Source organism: Rhagoletis pomonella, unplaced genomic scaffold (genome assembly GCF_013731165.1).
Source record: "Rhagoletis pomonella isolate Grant_MI unplaced genomic scaffold, Rhpom_1.0 Rhpom_scaffold_00007, whole genome shotgun sequence".
Lineage (NCBI taxonomy): Eukaryota > Metazoa > Arthropoda > Insecta > Diptera > Tephritidae > Rhagoletis > Rhagoletis pomonella.
In genome coordinates this window covers 10013893-10030794 of record NW_023458561.1, presented here as the reverse complement: position 1 = coordinate 10030794, position 16902 = coordinate 10013893, and the positions used below count along the sequence as shown (strand labels likewise).

At 42.3% G+C, this 16902-nt stretch overlaps 1 protein-coding gene across 1 annotated transcript; it reads right to left on the bottom strand.

Moving 5' to 3' along the window:
- Positions 1 to 2049: 2049 nt before the first annotated feature.
- On the bottom strand, positions 2050 to 10579 carry LOC118742298 (nucleoprotein TPR-like). Its single transcript, XM_036474266.1, is given in 7 exon segments — positions 2050 to 2296; positions 2370 to 2508; positions 2594 to 2730; positions 2804 to 3096; positions 3165 to 9525; positions 10280 to 10331; positions 10333 to 10579. Coding segments are annotated over 7 exon segments (7236 nt in total). The 5' UTR covers positions 10432 to 10579; the 3' UTR covers positions 2050 to 2141.
- Between the last annotated feature and the right edge of the window lie 6323 nt (positions 10580 to 16902).

The following is a 16902-nucleotide window of genomic DNA, read 5'->3' as shown; positions in this document are numbered from 1 at the left end:
CCGGTTTGTCTCCAAACCAAATTTGACAAGGGATGACGGAAATTCGTCCCATAATACATCAGACGCTAATTTACTCAAAATTGATACACCCCGGCTTACCATCTAGCGGTAGCTTTCGGAAAGGTGAAAAAACATATATTTAATACTTGCGCCGGGTATTTAATGTTCGGCTCCACCCGAACTTAGACTTTCTAACTTGTTATTTTTCATTTTGCTTTAAACTATGCTACACGCCTGCCTCCGCAAGCATCCCCTCTGCCAATTGCTTATTATATTTCTGTTCCTTTTTCGTTCTTATTTTTTCATTTTGCTTTGAACTATGGTAAATTTGCTCGAAGTGTGGTGGCACGGAAAAATTTTTGGTATGGTGGCAGCCGACACTTCTCTGCCGACACCGTCGGTCGAGTGGTGCATTTCGTCGACGATTGGTGTATTTGCTCCACCGCACCTCAAAATTTCTGCGGAACAAAAACGGTCACTGGAAATGCGCCTTCTCATTTATAAACGTTCTCTGGTAACACTGTTTCACCTAAGGCAGTCAATATGGCGGAATTACAGCGAGAAGCTGCCAGCCGCCAACACCTTGTATTATTGCATCATGGTGATAACCAGACATTAAGGGCCGGTTGTTCACATGAACCAAAAAGACAAGATCACGACAGCAGAAGAGTGGCCCGTTATAATCGCACTTATGAAAAAAGTAGGGCGATTTTGACATAAGCCGTTTGTTTACATTTGTTCGTTGGTTGTTTACAATTTGGTGGTGGCTTTTTACTGCAATTTTCTTAATTTTCGCTTGTGACAACGTGTGCACACATAAGGTAAAGAATAATTTAACACAACGACATGATTTATAGGAGAATTTGCATAATAAAAATGATTATTCATGCGTTCAACAATTACGCGTTTTTTTTTTGTTCTCTTCGTTGTTTACTTCTTACAACAAAGATGGCGTCGAGATTTCAACAGCTAGAAAATAACTTTTTTCTTTCTTTCCTTAAGGCGTGATCTTGTGTCTTTCGTTCATGGGTTGTTCAATCTCTGGTTATCACTACTTGCCAGTTAAACATCATTATCGACGTTTTCGACATCATTCATATAACATCGATAAAGCAGTCGTTGTGTTTAACCGGACCTTCTACCTCCGATTAGTGCTAATCAGACATTGGACAACCGGACCTGAAACTCTCAACAATCCATGCCAATCTATAAAACCTCTTTTCGAACCATGTTTGATTTTGAAAAGTCAAGCTGTTAATAGAAAACCATAACAGAAAACAGGGCTCGAGTCGTCATATACGATATCGTATTACTCCTCACGTAAAAGCACATTTTTTGGATTATAACATATGTACGTGAACGTGCTCTTTACCCCATTCTGGGCTCGAATCGTCACATACGATAGCGTACCACCCGTCACGTAAAAACACATTTTTCGGATTATAACTTACGTGAACGTACTCTTGTCCCATTCAGCTTATACTGCCTGACGTATCAGTATCAGAGCCCAGGGCTCGAATCGTAACATCCGTTCACGGATAGAAAACGATACGAAAGAAAATTACGTTTTACGTCCGTCAGTATATGCTGAATGGGACAAAGGGTACGATCACGTATGTCATAATCCGAAAAATGTATTTTTACATGACGAGTAGTACGATATCGTATGTGACGATTCGAGCCCAGCTTATACGACTGACGGTATCACGTAATTTTCTTTCGTATGGTTTTCGATCCATGAACAGATGTTATGATTCGAGCCCTGCATCAAGAATATAACGTTTTTTTTTTATAAAAACAATGAAGGGTTCAGGAACTATAAGAAAACCTACCCACGTACATACCTTTATTTCGGGTGTATTGCGCCATTTTTTTGTTGTTATTGTTGTAGCAGCATACAATTTCCCCAATGAGTTTTTGGGGAGTGTTGCTGGAGTGACAATATAAATCTGGGTCGTTCGGGTTACGTAGACCCGACTGTCGTGGGAACGATTTTTTTTTTGGCGCACTGCATAATTTAGGTCAAACTGCGTTTAACGAAATCGGATCTGGTATTGTTTTGCATAAATATATTGAGGAATATAAGGAGTATGATATATATGTATTTGTATTTTCTAAATACTACTTTTAATAGCTAATATTTATGAATAACGCATGTTTCCGTAATTTCCGCCAGTTGGACGACGCATGCGACGCGCCCGTTGTGAACGCTGGTTTGGAAAACCGCGAAGTGGGCTACCGGGAGGCTCTTGTCCACGATGATTAGGAGATACATTGCGCGAGTGTCCAGCGCCGTCTGAAATTAAAAACATGCGAGTTCATATACATATATTAACTGAGTGTCTCCGCCCGCGGATAATTTGTTTTACCTTGCCAAATTATGGGCGTTGGTCTCCCGCCGCGATGAAATCCACGATGGGGTCTCCGTACATTACCCGTGCTCTTTATAGCCTTAGAACGTGTCGTTATAGATGGTGAAGTGGAGGCTTCAGCTTCACGTCCTTCTTCCTTTGTGTTTCAAACAAAAAAAAATATATATATATAAAAATGAGTTAGCTATATATTTAAATTATTTGCAACTTTCTGTACTCACTTCTATTTCCTCCACGGCTTGTTTTTCACCTTCCGATGAAACACCATCTGCGCCTTCATTATCCTCAGATGTTGCTTCTACTTGGTTTTGCTGAATATCTTGTATTTCAGATTGCGTAGCTCCACTGCTATTATGACCTAATAAAGCAGTATTATAAAAAATGACAATTACAGTTAAGAATTGGGTGAAATAAGACTTCTTTACACTCACTTTCGCTGTCTGCATTTTCAGAAACTTCTATAGCAGCAGCATCCTCTGCAAAATCTTCCTCAACATTATCCATATCCTCTTCTGCGGCCAGCACAGCGTCGCTTGATCCACCACTTTTTGAAGCAACAGGGACGTTCTCATCGCTACGGTCACCCACAAGCTCTTCACCTTCGGCTCCATTTTCTTCAGTCGCCTCATTTGTAGTCATTTTACTCTCATGTTGTTCGGAGTGTGTTCCTGTCTCACTTATTCCAAATTTCGAACCTTGTGGTGAACTCACCAGTTCTGCACCACTACTTTTAGAAAATATAAACTTATATTTATGACTAAAAATAAAAAATTTTTGTTTTCAAATCCTTACCTATCTGATGGGCGACTTCCGCTGGGATCTTGCTCTCCACTTTCACTTACATTACCGGTCAAACCTTGATGCTGCAACATGGCCGTAGGTTTCTGGGGTCGAGTCTGTTTCCATTGTTGAGTTGCCGGTTGGGTTGCATTCGGGTTGGACTCATAACTACCGCTACTGATAGTTTGGCTCTGCTGATGACTATCCATATCATGACTATGTGCCATTGATGCCGCTGCTGCGTGACTTGTACTAGCTCCTGTGTTATAATGTACATCTGACTGGTTGTCTGTACCCGACGTACAATGAGCCTGGTTTTCAGTTCCTTCGTCGACATCCACTTCATTGTTATCGATTTCTGCATCTACACCTATGTTACTTTCATTTACTTCTGGAATATCATTCTCATCCATGTCTTGATCCTGCTCATAAGAGTCCTCGTAACCTTCATGCTCAGCATCGCCGTCGGTTGGGCCGTCATCAGCTTCAATCATACCGTCGTCTTCTTCTTCGGAATCCACCACAACTATATCATCTTCTTGATCGCGTTGAGATGAAGTTGGTACTTGGTACTCAACATCGATTCCGGATTCAGTTACACCCAGCATAGCTGGCTCAGAGCCACGCAGGCGCTTTGGATGTTTAAGAGCTTTATCGGCAGTACTGTCTTCAACATTTGTTGATGAGTCACCTTCTAGTTCACGAGGCCTTTTATGTCCACCCGACGTTCCGGCCTGTGATGTGGTAACGTTGCTGCTTGAAGGTGTGTGGCGGCTGTGGCTACTAACAGCGATGTGCGTGCTCGAACTGGTGGTGCCTGAAGTGCTTGGTTGCTGATTTCCAGGATCTTGTTGAAGCTGCAAATTCGGGGAAGGAACATTTTGTGAAGAGCCTTCAACGCGTGGTGAAACCAGAGCCACCACCTGTGGTTGTCCGCCACCAACAAGCAATTGTGATTCGTTTTGTTGCGGCTGCTGGACGCTCTCGGCTTCTTGAGAGCTTTCGGCCGCAGATGTAGAGCCCATAGGGGGAATTGCAGCAACTGCTACAGATGCCGAGCTACTAGTAGAAGGCATGTAATCTGTGTGCGATGAAGTTGGCGATGATGACATTGATTCAATGGAACTGCTGCCAGTAGTATGTACTTGTTGTTGCGGTGGAACTAAAGCAGTATTGCTGCACCCGGTTGAAACGGTTGTGGTACTTGACGATGAAGTGGACGTCGATGTCGATGAGCCGCCAGCTGCGGGCTGCTGGCTTGTAGGGAGTATAGCAGCGGTCCGACTATTCTGGACCGATATTGGGCGAATACTGGCCAAAGGAGTTTCACTACCGCGCCATGGTGTTACTGTGGCCGACTGTTGCACAGTGGTTGAGCCCGACATCGGCTTGACATTTGCGGTTCTAGGTGAAGATTCCGAAATAGATCCCTTATCTGTAATTGCCACTGAACTAGTGGATGGCTTGGCAGATTGTTGGCCAAGTTGACGATTTAGTTGATTAATACGCATAAGCAAGGATTCATTTTCCCTGCTAAGTCTGACGATGGCTTCTTTGTTTTGATTATTTTGTTCAAGTAATTCTTTTTCAAGTCGGGACAATGTTTCTTCATATTGAGTCTTTATGCTATTGATCGTTGCGTCTGCATTCTCTGAAGTTTGAAGTACGTTTTGCAACTTACTCTTGGTTGTATTCAACTCTTGACTGATCGCATTCTTCGACTCAGTCAAACTGACAATACGCGCTTTAGCTTCACGTAATAATGTCTTGGTGCGATCATCTATTTCTACGGCGGTTTTTAAGTCATCATAGTCCTTGCGAAGTTTTTCACTTTCTTCTTGCATAGTACGTATGACCCCATTGAGATTCTCAATTGTATTGCGTTGCTGTTCCAACTCATTAGTTACAGCGGTTGCGGCTGCCGCGGTTCCCACAGCACTTTCTGCTCCGCTGTTACCACCAAGATCCATGTTGTCCTGCGCCGTGGCTGCACCATCTGTTGAAGCAGCCGCAGTTTTATTTGATAACTCCAAGTAGGAGTCCTTATATCGCTTAGCAATTTTACGAATCTGGAATTCTTTATTTTTAGAGTCTTGCAATTGAGCCTCTTTAGATTCCATTTCTTCGGTCAGTTTTTGTAGAGACTCTTCCTTTTGCAATAACTTATTTCTGAGTTCCATAATCTCCTGCAACATACGCACATTATTTTGACGCACTCCAGCGTAGTCATCGCTTACTTTCTTCTTTTCTTCGGTTAGTGTTTGGATCTGCTTCTCAAGCGATGCTATCTCGGTTTCGCGTTGAAGTTTTTCGGTCTTAATGGCGTTTAATTCATCGGTGGTCTGTTTCATCAGCTCCTTCTCATGCGTTAACATCTTAGCAAGATTTTCGCGTTCTGTTTGTAAACGCTTGAACTCCTCCGGATTCTTATTACTCTTTTCAACCAATACATTGGCACGTTGGCGCCACTTAATTGCTTCCGTTCGTAAAGATGTGTTTTCAGATGTAAGCTCTTCGATTTTAGTGGAGAGCTCGCGATTTTGGTTCTGCAAAGGCAATAAATCATTTTCAATAGCGTTAATATGTTCGTTGAGCTCTTTTACACGTGCGGCTAAAGAGTTACGCTCCTCGCGCAATATTCTGTTGCTATCGGTAATGGCATTTAGATTTTCGATCTTGCGTAGAATTTCCTCATGTTTTGTGGCAGAAACCACCAATGTCTCAGATTTGGCGCGCTCCTGGTTAAGACTTCCCTTTAATTCGTCGAGTTTCTTTTGTAGAATCATATTCTCTGACTGCAAACGAGCGTTTTCAGCTTTCAATATGTCTAGCTTAGCGTCGATAAGATCCTTCTCTTTGCGTAAATATTTAATTATTTGCAATAATTGATCATTGTTCTTGGGATCATCTTCTAATCGCGACCGATTCAATTCCGTACCAGAGGTATCCATAGCTGTTTCATTCAAAGAGTTTGATGATACATTTGTTGGTTGAGTTTGACTAAGTATGCTTAGCTTCATGGTCAATGCTTCGATTTGATCGTGCAAACTCGAATTGAGACCGTTCAGATCAACTATCCGCTTTTCCATTTCGTCCTTTTCATTTTGAAGTAAACGCAGTGATTCATCATGCGAGCCCTTCAGCTCCTCATATAGATCCTTAGCGCAGTCCCTTGCCGTAATTAAGGCATTCATTTGGTCTTGTATTTTCGTCATTTCTTCCTTTACTCTTGTGAGTTCTTGTATATCAGCTGAATGTAGTACCATTTCATTGGCATATTTTCCCTGTACTGCATTAAGCGATTCCGAAAGCGATGTATTTTCAGTTCGTAGCGCACGCAGGTTGCGATTACACTCGCTTAATTTCTGCAGAACATCTTTTAGCTCTTCTTTGGATTTTTTCAGTTGATCGGATTGATTTGAATTCGGTACTTCGGTCATAGACGCGAGCTGCACTTCTGCTTCCAGTTCGCTGATTCTTGACTTAAGGTTCAATTCAATTGATTTTAGTTCGTTAATTTGAGACTCTGTTTTTTCTGTGTATGTAGTGTGGACTTCATGAAGACTTTTAATTTCTGCTTCAGCACTCTGTGACATCTTAAAGTATTGATCGGAATGCTCACGCGCCTTTGCCAATTCATTTGATAATGAATTAATTTCAATTTTGGCTTCTTCGAGTTTAACTTCAAATTCACGTGTTTTCTTATTTGCCAAAGCAATTGGGTTGTCATTTTTGGAAGGTGTTAAACTTTCTTGTAGCTTTTTGCTGAGTTCGTCGATTTGATTTGTCTTATTAGTGAGCTCCTCGCGCAACGCCTGTAATTCTTTTCGAAGTTTTTCAGACTGACCTCTTTCTTCTTCCATGCACTTCTTTGCAGATTCTGCCTGCCGCTTAAGGTCACTAGTTGTTTCTCGGAACCGATCTTCTTCCTCCTGGAAACGTCGACGCTGAGCAGACAATTCACGAACAGTTTCGTCTAGCCTCTGTTCCAAGCGTGCTCGTCCTTCCATTTCAGAACGCTCCAAATTGGATTTGATCATTTCCAAGTTATTTAAAAGTAGATTTTGATTTTGTTGGTCCCGGTGATAACCTTCTTTTTCGGCTTGTAAACGGTTCACTGTATCTTTTAAGATACGATTCTCACTCCGCAGGTGAGAAGCTTCACTCTGGGCAGCTGAATGACCATGCTGTGCTTTCATGACCTCGTCTTTTAGGAAGTGCACTGTCTGTTCATGCTTTATAATGGTATTTTCATAATTTTTACTACGATCTTCAAGCGCAGTTATTTGTTGCTTATAGGTCGAAATATTTTTTTGCTGTAATTTAAGTTGCTCTTTGTTGTATTCCAGCGACGACATTAGTTTGCAATTTGTTGATGTTAACTCTCTAACCTCTGTGCGCATTGAATCAAATTGTTCATTCATTATACGTTCATTATTCTTTTTCTCTTGTGTATAATATTCATATTGCTCCTTTAATGTTTTATATTGGTCCTTCACTTCCTGTAACTGCTGCTCTAAGTCTCGTATGCGACGTTCCGCGTTCGCATCCATGGACTTTCTATTTTTACTTTGAGATATGTTTGTCATATTTTTATTTTCAGTATCATCAATTTCCCCCATTTCAGTGTCTTCGATATCACTCAGTTCTGAATGCGCTCCAGACTTTTGTAAGTTTTTCTGGAGTTCGAAATACATTTTTTTGTAACGCTCACATTTCGATACCAAAGTGGCAACGGTATTATTTTGTTGATTCAGTGTTTCTTGCATCGATTGGAATTTCTTGGCGTAATTCTCAATTTTTTCTTGATATGCTGCGGCATCCATTTGCTGTTTCAAGGTCTCAGCATCTTCCAACTTCGTGCTGAGGTCTCGAACAAGAAGCAAGAGCTTTTGGTTGTTCTCCTGTAGCTCTACAATGTTAGTAAAGGTCACTAATTTTTTGGATATAACGTCATCAGTTGTTGAGAGATTTCCACTCTGTACCGCGCCCTTGTCCGAAAGGAGTCCGATTCGCAATTGCTCTACCTCCTTTAGTAAATAACAAACCTGTCGGCTAAGGTCGTTCTGTGAGTTCTTTAGTTTTTTATTTTCTCTTTCTAAATGGTTAATTTTGGAATGTGCGTTGCCCATTAATTCTTCCATATCTACCTTCTTGCTTAGTAATTCATCGCGCTGATGCGCCAAAATGTTATTGGTTTCTATCAGTTTCTCATATTCAAGCTCTTGCTTTTTAATCACTGGTGCGTTTTCGCTCAATTCTTGCAATATTGTCTTAAACTGAAGATTAAGACGCGCGTTTTCCCGCTTTTGTAGGTCAAGTTCCTCGGAACTCTTCACATATAATGAATATAATTCAGTAAGGGACATATCCGTTCGGATAAGGCGACTAGCAATCGCAGCAGATGGAGCAATTTTTGATATAGCACTCTCCATTGTTTCATTTTGCACCTCCTTTAACAAATCATTGGCATGTTTCAGTTCTGATTTTTGTGACTCTATCACTTTACCGCGTTCTTCGAGTTCTTGTTCGTGTTGAAGAAGTGTAGCTTTGAATTTCGTTTCTAGTTCTCCATACTGCTCACTTGCTTCAGCCAACATACGTTTAAGATCAGTTATAGCAGTACTTAATTCATTTCTCTCTACATCAGTGTCTTCACAATTGCTTTTGTATAATTCAGCCAATTTTGTTTTCGCTTCTAGTTCTTTTTTATAAAAGTCCATCATTTTGTTAGCTTCTTCATTTTGGTTTAAAAGTTTGGTGGATAGATCTTGAATATTTTGTGTAAGCCTATCAATTGTCTCCTTATATTGGGTGCATTGAGTTTGAACTATTTTCAGTTCCTCTGTTTTTTCAGCAAGCCTGGCTTCAAGGTGCATACCCTGCATTGTGTTATCACGTCTTATGCTCTGAAGTTCTGCTATATTACGATTTAAATCATCAGTAAGTGTGCGTATCTGATTATGAAGCATTGTTCGTTCCTGTTCCATGCGGCGCTCCTTAAAATCAAGCGCTACCTTCTGACTTTCTATTTCATCGACCCTTGCAATAGCTTCACATTTTGAAGTAATAGCGTTTTTCAGTTGTTGTTGATAGGAGTGGATTTCTTCTTGTAATCTATCCAGCTCACTCTTTTGGCGTTCGATTAACTTCAACAAGGAGTCTCTTTCTTCTGCCACGGAATTTCGTTCAGATCGAAGTGCAACCATATCCATTTCATGATTTCTGCACTGTTCCAGTAATTGTACACGTTCACTAGAAACACTGTCCAACTGAGAGCGTAGCTCCTCAACATTTTTATTCTGGCTCTCCAATTTAAGCTCATAGTCCTGAACTGTTGCCTGGAGCTCCTCTAATTTTTGTTCATAGTCGTCTATCAAAAAGTTTATATAACAAAATATTAAAAATAAACATAAATACTATAGTGGGAATGGGTTAGTTATTTGTACAATGATACAATCTAAAAACTATAACACACACAAGTTACAGGATTACACTTTAAAACAAATACTTCAAATTTCCGAGCACTATTTTATTAATAAATTCGGTAAGAAATGTGTCCTTTTTTGTAAATTTCAATGCGAGTTCAGCTCAAAAATAACCACTTTATAAGTACAAGAAATATTGTATATCTTTGACAATAGAAAAGGGGCTTCCGCCACATAGATAGGCGAATTCTACGTAGTAAGGTTTATACTCCGAAAGCGCGACCGAAAAATGGTTACGCAGAAAGTTCTGTGCAATAATGCTGCAGTCAGCGTAGCCAGAGTTGGATTGATGAGGGTTATTTTTTCTAAATGTGCTCAAAACTACTGTACAGCGCATAACCCCTGTAGACGGCTGAGAGGGGAAGGATGACTTTTCTCAATGCTTGTACTGTGCTCTTTCTAATCATTGTACAAATAACTAAACATTTCCCTCTAAAGTTAATACATCTGTGCACTTGTTACATTCGCAAAAAAATACAAATGTACATACATGTGTACATGTAATGCAGAATTCGCACTTTAGCAAAAATTCAAAGGACGCCATTTATTTGAGGTTAGATTTTTACACGAATAAATACATATTTCGGCATTTTTACATAAAATGTTTGGAATAGATAATTTCTACTATATATTACTTACGAAGTCGATTAGCAGCAGCCTTATTTTTGCAGTACTCATCAAAAAAACTCTTCTATCCAAGTTTTCAATTTCTCTTGCACCCCAGGCGGCGTCTGCTCCAACTCTTCGCTAGACAAGATGTTTGAAATTAACTGCGGACCATCGAGATCCATTCTGATGATTTACCAACTTTCACAAAAACACACCAAATTAAATGTAATTTAATATTTAATAGTCCACTATATTTATGAAGCAAGCGCTGAAAATCCAGTGATATATCCAGCGGCAAAATCTTAACGTTGTACGCAAAAAATGAGAAAATGAATATTCACAATGAAGTGCCAGAATTGCCGACAACAAAAATTTTTGCTAAGCCAGTGTTGCAAAATTCTACAATACTCTCAACCAGTGCTGCCGCAGCACTTCAATTGAAGTTTCACACTCCATTTCAGAAACCTTCACTTGGTCACTTCATTTTGCTTAGTTTACTTCACATTCCACAAATTAGATTTATCTACAAAAAAAAAATTTCTTTGAAATATGTAATTCATTTTTTTTTACTTTAGTGTACATCGACATGTGTGTGTTTTAGCAAAACTATTGCTGTATTTTTTTGTAAGCGAGCGAAAAAAAAACGCTCAACTCGGGTAAAATTTCCTTTTAGCTACTTAAGCTAAACCCTGCTGGTAGCTGGCAAGAAACATGTGATTAGTTTAACGGGATTAAGTCACAAAAAATAATAGAAATTTGCGAGGTATTTGTGTAATATATATACTTATTTAAAATATAAATCATGTATATACGAAAACAAAAGTTTCCCTCTCAAATTTCCCAGTAAAAATTCACAATAGAACAGTTTTTTCCCTTAACAACACTACTCTTCAGGTCGCGTATTTTTTAACCGACCTGTCTTAAGGCCTGTATGCAGCTCTCAAGAAAAGCGAAAATCCCATATAAAATGACGTACCAGAAATGGCTAAAAAATTTTCTTGAGTCAAATTTTCTTATACAGCGTTTTTGCTGCATTTAAAATGCAACATTTAGCACTTTCGAACATATTGTTACGATTATCCTCGAAACCTTGAGGGATTTCCCAAATAGACTCGGGCTCGTATCGCTGGATTGTTAAATAAAGGCTAACGATGACCGAATTGTAGTACAATTAACTTTATTGTACAACAAACAATTTACAATACTTGCTAATACAGTAAAAACACTTTACAATACTTGTTAAAGCTATAACAACGCTTTACTACTTGTTAACACAATTAAACTTATAGCTTGCTTATTCGCAACTCGATTCTCCGCTAACTTTACTTGTAGCTTGCTGACTTGTAACTAACTCTCCTCGTGGTGGCGGCGCCCTTATATACCTGCGCTGGCACTTATGGCAACTCTAGAACATTCTGAAGTTTATCGCTCATTCTCTTTCGCTCGCTGTTCGCAGTGTTCATCCAACTTGACGTTTCTCTTTGTGGAACATTCTACGTCATTCTTCGAACATTCTGCCTATTTCTCGTTGTTCGCTTTGTGTTGCCGCAGTATTCGCCACACTGCCCTCCACCTAAGTCTGATCGTCCCGATCAGACACACTTGCGGTTCCAAACGCTGCAAGCCTTTCCAAGTGGACCACCTTCATCTTGTTTCTTGGTCTCCCGACGGTCTGGATCCGATACACTACGTCATTTAGCCGTTTTACGACCTTATACGGACCTTCCCAGTTGCATTGTAGTTTTGGGGACAAACCTTTCTTTCGTTGTGGATTGTACAGCAACACCAAATCTCCTTCCTGGAAACCCTCGGAATTCATCGCCTTATCATACCTGGCTTTCATCTTGTCACTCATAATTTGTGTGCGCTGTCTCACAAGAGCATGTATCTCTCTCAGCTCCTCTTCCAGGATGTTTGACGTCTCTTTTCCAATCCTTCTAGCATCACCAGTTACCCCAAACTTCAGATTACTAGGCAAACGGAGCTCACTGCCGAATATTACCCTTGCAGGAGTTTTACCCGTTGTTTCATGCACTGCTGACCGGTACCCCATCAGGAACAAGGGTATGCGGACATCCCAATCTTTTTGATTCTTGTCCACGACCTTCCGCAAATGCTCTTCCAGGGTTCGGTTAAACCGTTCCACCATGCCGTCTGATTGGGGATGAAGAGCCGTCGTTCGAGTTTTCCGGATACCCAGTATCTGGCACATCTCTTGGAACACTGCCGACTCAAAATTTCTTCCCTGGTCAGAGTGCAGCTCTATAGGTACACCGTATCTCGCAACCCAATTGTAGGTGAATACCTCCGCTACTGTTTTAGCTTCCTGGTTTGGAATCGGGTATACCTCCGGCCATTTGCTAAAGTAGTCCATAACCACAAGGACGTATTTGTTTCCCTGTGCGCTCATAGGAAATGGACCGGCTACATCCATGGCAATCCGCTCGAAAGGTGCACCTGAGTTATATTGCTTCATCTGGCCATGACTTCTGGATTTCGGCCCCTTAGCTGCAATACACTCCGCGCAGTTAGCAATCCACTCTGCGACCGATTGCCGACAACCAACCCAATAGAACCTCTGCTTAACCTTCTCCAGGGTCTTTGTGATTCCCAGGTGCCCTCCACTAGGACCATTGTGGAATTCCTTGAGTACATCCGGAATTCTTACCCTTGGAACTACTATCAGGTTGCGGGAGCACTGGCCATCTTCGCTTTCCCATACCCTATGCAAACAGCCAGATATTAATTTTAAGCTGTTCCATTGTGCCCAGTACGCCTTTGCGATGGGGCTTTCCGCTGCCATTTGCTCCTTAGTTGGCCTCCTGTCCACCTCCAGTCCATGCATCAAAAGCTCTAGATCTGGATCTTCCTGCTGACACTTTCGTAGCTGTTCTTCCTTCCACTCTTCCGCTGGTGTTATTGTCGTTAGACGGACGTCTATAATGTCCTCTTTTCCCTCAGCTTTTGAGCAGTGTTTACATTCCAGGCTACATGGTCGGCGGGACATGGCATCAGCATTACCGTGGACACTTCCCTTGCGGTGTTCAATAGCGAAGTCATAACTTTGCAGTCTCTCAATCCACCGAGCTAGCTGTCCTTCTGGATTCTTAAACTGTAGTAGCCACTTCAGCGCTGCATGGTCCGTTCGAACTCGGAAACGTTGCCCATAGAGGTACTTGTGGAAATGTTTGACGCAGTCCACCAACGCTAGTAGTTCTCTCCGAGTTACGCAGTAGTTCCTCTCTGGTTTTCCAATCGACCGGCTATAGTAGGCAACTACCTTCTCCTGCCCATCAATTACCTGCGACAGTACGCCTCCTATGGCATAACCACTAGCATCCGTATCCAAAATAAACGTTGCACCTGGAACGGGATACGCTAGCATAGGTGCAGTACATAGTCGTTCCTTCAGAGTGTGGAAAGCCTCCTCCTGCTCCTTGTTCCACTCGAAGGCTCTATTTTTCCTAGTGAGCTCGTGGAGGCTTTTAGCAACGCTGGCGAAATTCGGAACAAATCGGCGGTAGTAGGTGCATAGCCCAAGAAAACTTCGTAGTTCGTGCAGGTTCCTAGGTCTTGGCCAATCCTTTACTGCTTCTATCTTTTCCTTCGCAGTACAGATGCCCTCCGTTGTCACCTTGTGCCCTAAGTAGTTCACCTCCTTCCTGAACAGTGAGCATTTTTTAGGACTTAGCTTCAGACCAGCGCCAGCTATCCTCTGGAAAACTTCTTCCAAATTGTTCAGGTGTTCCTCAAAGCTTTTACCCAATACGATAATGTCGTCTAGATACACCAAACATGTTTTCCAATGCAGTCCTTTGAGCACATGGTCCATAAGTCGTTCAAAAGTGGCAGGAGCGTTGCATAATCCAAAGGGCATCACCGTGAATTGCCACAGACCGTCTCCAACGCTGAAAGCTGTCTTCTCCTTGTCCTCGTCACTTACCTCCACCTGCCAATAACCGCTCTTAAGGTCGAGTGTTGAGAACCACTTTGTTCCAGTCAACGAGTCCAGAGTGTCATCGATCCTGGGAAGAGGATAGCTGTCCTTTTTCGTCACATCGTTTAGTTTCCGGTAGTCTACGCAGAACCGCATTTGGCCATCCTTCTTCTTCACAAGTACTACCGGCGAACTCCATGGACTCGCTGATGGTTCAATCACACCACTCTCACTCATTTCTTTTATTATTTGGCTAACAGTTTCACGTTTGGCAAGTGGAACACGCCGAGGAGCTTGACGGATTGGCCTTGCATCGCCAGTATCAATGCGATGTTTCACAACGTTAGTCCTGCCTGGTTTGTCGCCATCCTTGTCGAATATGTTGCAGTATCTTTGGAGAAGTTCCTTAGCCTTGTGCTGGTATTTTTCTTCCAACCCTTCCGTCCATGCATTGATGTCTTCCTCAATGTCATTCTCGCCAATGGAATCGCTTTCAGGTAACTTTTCGCAGTTGAAGATTGCCTCTACTTCTCGACATTGCCCCAGTACAGTTCCTCTTCGGAGTTTGACTGGTGATTTGAACTCATTGAGCACTCGAACTGGGATGCGTCCATCCTTTTGCGTCTTAGCCAGGGTTTTACCAATAAGTACGTCCGGTGTAGAATTTTGGGTCGCTTCAACAACCCACAATTTGTTTGTCCCACAATCTCCATCAATCTTTGCCCACACAACTGCTTCTGACTTCGGTGGAATCTGCTCGCTTTCCTCTAGGATCACTCGCTTGCTGCTGTACGGACCATCATACCCAAACCTAAGGGGCACTTCCATGTTGTCGTACGTCATGATCCTGTTCTTCATGTCGATCTTCATGCCTTGACCAAATAAAAAGTCTAATCCAATGATGACTTCATCCATAATCGCCGCGACTATGAACTTGTGTAACACCGTCACATTCCCTATTGCGACTTTGCATGTTACCTCTCCTACAACTTGGGTGTCCTCACCAGTTGCTGTCCTCAACCTTGCTCCAGGTAATGGCCTTACCTCTTTAGTGACCAAATCTGATCGAATGATGGAATGTGATGCGCCCGTATCCACAGTTAGTACTCGCTCATGTCCGTCCACATATCCACCAACAGTAACGTTGCTCGCTTTTCTGCCAATTCGCGAGACGGAGATTATGGGGCATTCAATTGCGGAAGCCAGCGCGCGCCCCTTGCTGCTGGCTCGTTTTAGTTTAACGACTGATTGGAGTTGGATTCGTCTCCTTCAGCCCTGCGTTTGCGTCCTGCTGAATTGTTGAGCGCACTGAAACTTGCGCTGCAATCGCGGGCGAAGTGGCCTGGCTTTCCACATTTAAAACATTTGCCAGAGCCATGCTTTTTCTCGCCCAGCAGTTGGATAAGCTTCTTCAGCATTTCATTTGTCTCATCCGGTGTTTCCACTTCCACGCGATGTGCTTTGTAGGCTGGTCTACTTAGGAGCGCCGCCGTTTCACGCGTCTGAGCATACGAGACAGTTTCAGCAAATGTTGGCTTTGGATTCGCGTACGTCTCTCGCTTGGTATACACGTCCCGCATTCCGTTGATGAACCTCTGGATTTTTACTCTTTCGAGGTGCTCGCCAGATGCATCTCCAATTGCCAAATGAGCCAACCTTTCAACCTCGGAGGCGAATTCCTGTAGAGTCTCGTTGGATTTCTGGCAGCGATTCTCCAGCTCCATCTGGTAAATCTGCCTCCTGTGCTCGCTACCATAACGTCTCTCCACTGCACCCATTAAGGCATCGTAACTGTTCCTTTCACAGTCGGGAATAGTCTGCAATATTTCCGCTGCAGGTCCTTTTAATGCCACGAACAGAGCAGCGGATTTATCGTCCATGCTCCAGTTGTTAGCTGTAGCTGTCTTCTCAAACTGGAGCTTAAAGACCTGGAAAGGAATAGTGCCATCAAAGGATGGAGTCTTTACCTTGGGAGCGTTCGTCGGATTAGCTGGACGATTCAACTGCAAACCCCGGAGACGATCTTCAAGCTCATCCACCTTAGCTTCGACTTTGTCCTGTTTTTCCTTAATAAGCGCTTCGATCTTATCTTGTCGGTCCTCGATTTTATCCTGTCTCTCTCTGAGTTCCGAGTTATTTTTGAATAAATTCTCTTGTAGCTGAGTAATCTTTTCATCTAACTGCGATGATATACGTGTTTCCTGCACTTGCAACTGGGATGAAATCTGTGATGACATCTGTGACATGGCAGCCAATAACGTGTTCAAGTCCATAGCTGTTGATGAACTTGGAGACTTTTGCTGTTCTTCAACCTTCCCGGATGTCTGCTGCACATCCTTCGACGAACAAGCAGCCTCATCCTTCTGTTCGTCCTTTGCGGATGCATCGTCGTATTTACCCTGGAAGTCGTATTTGTCCACGTCGATGCCTTCAGCTTCCATAGCCTCCCGCAAACGGGATAATAATTCCACTTTTCTTCCGGAGGTGGCCAAATTACGCTTTTCCAACTCCTGTTTCAGTTCCTCAATCTTTAAGTCCTGAATTTTCGCCATTTTCAGTAGTTTATCCTTCGGGATTTATTTAACAATCCCACTTCTGACACCAATTGTTACGATTATCCTCGAAACCTTGAGGGATTTCCCAAATAGACTCGGGCTCGTATCGCTGGTTTGTTAAATAAAGGCTAACGATGACCGAATTGTAGTACAATTAACTT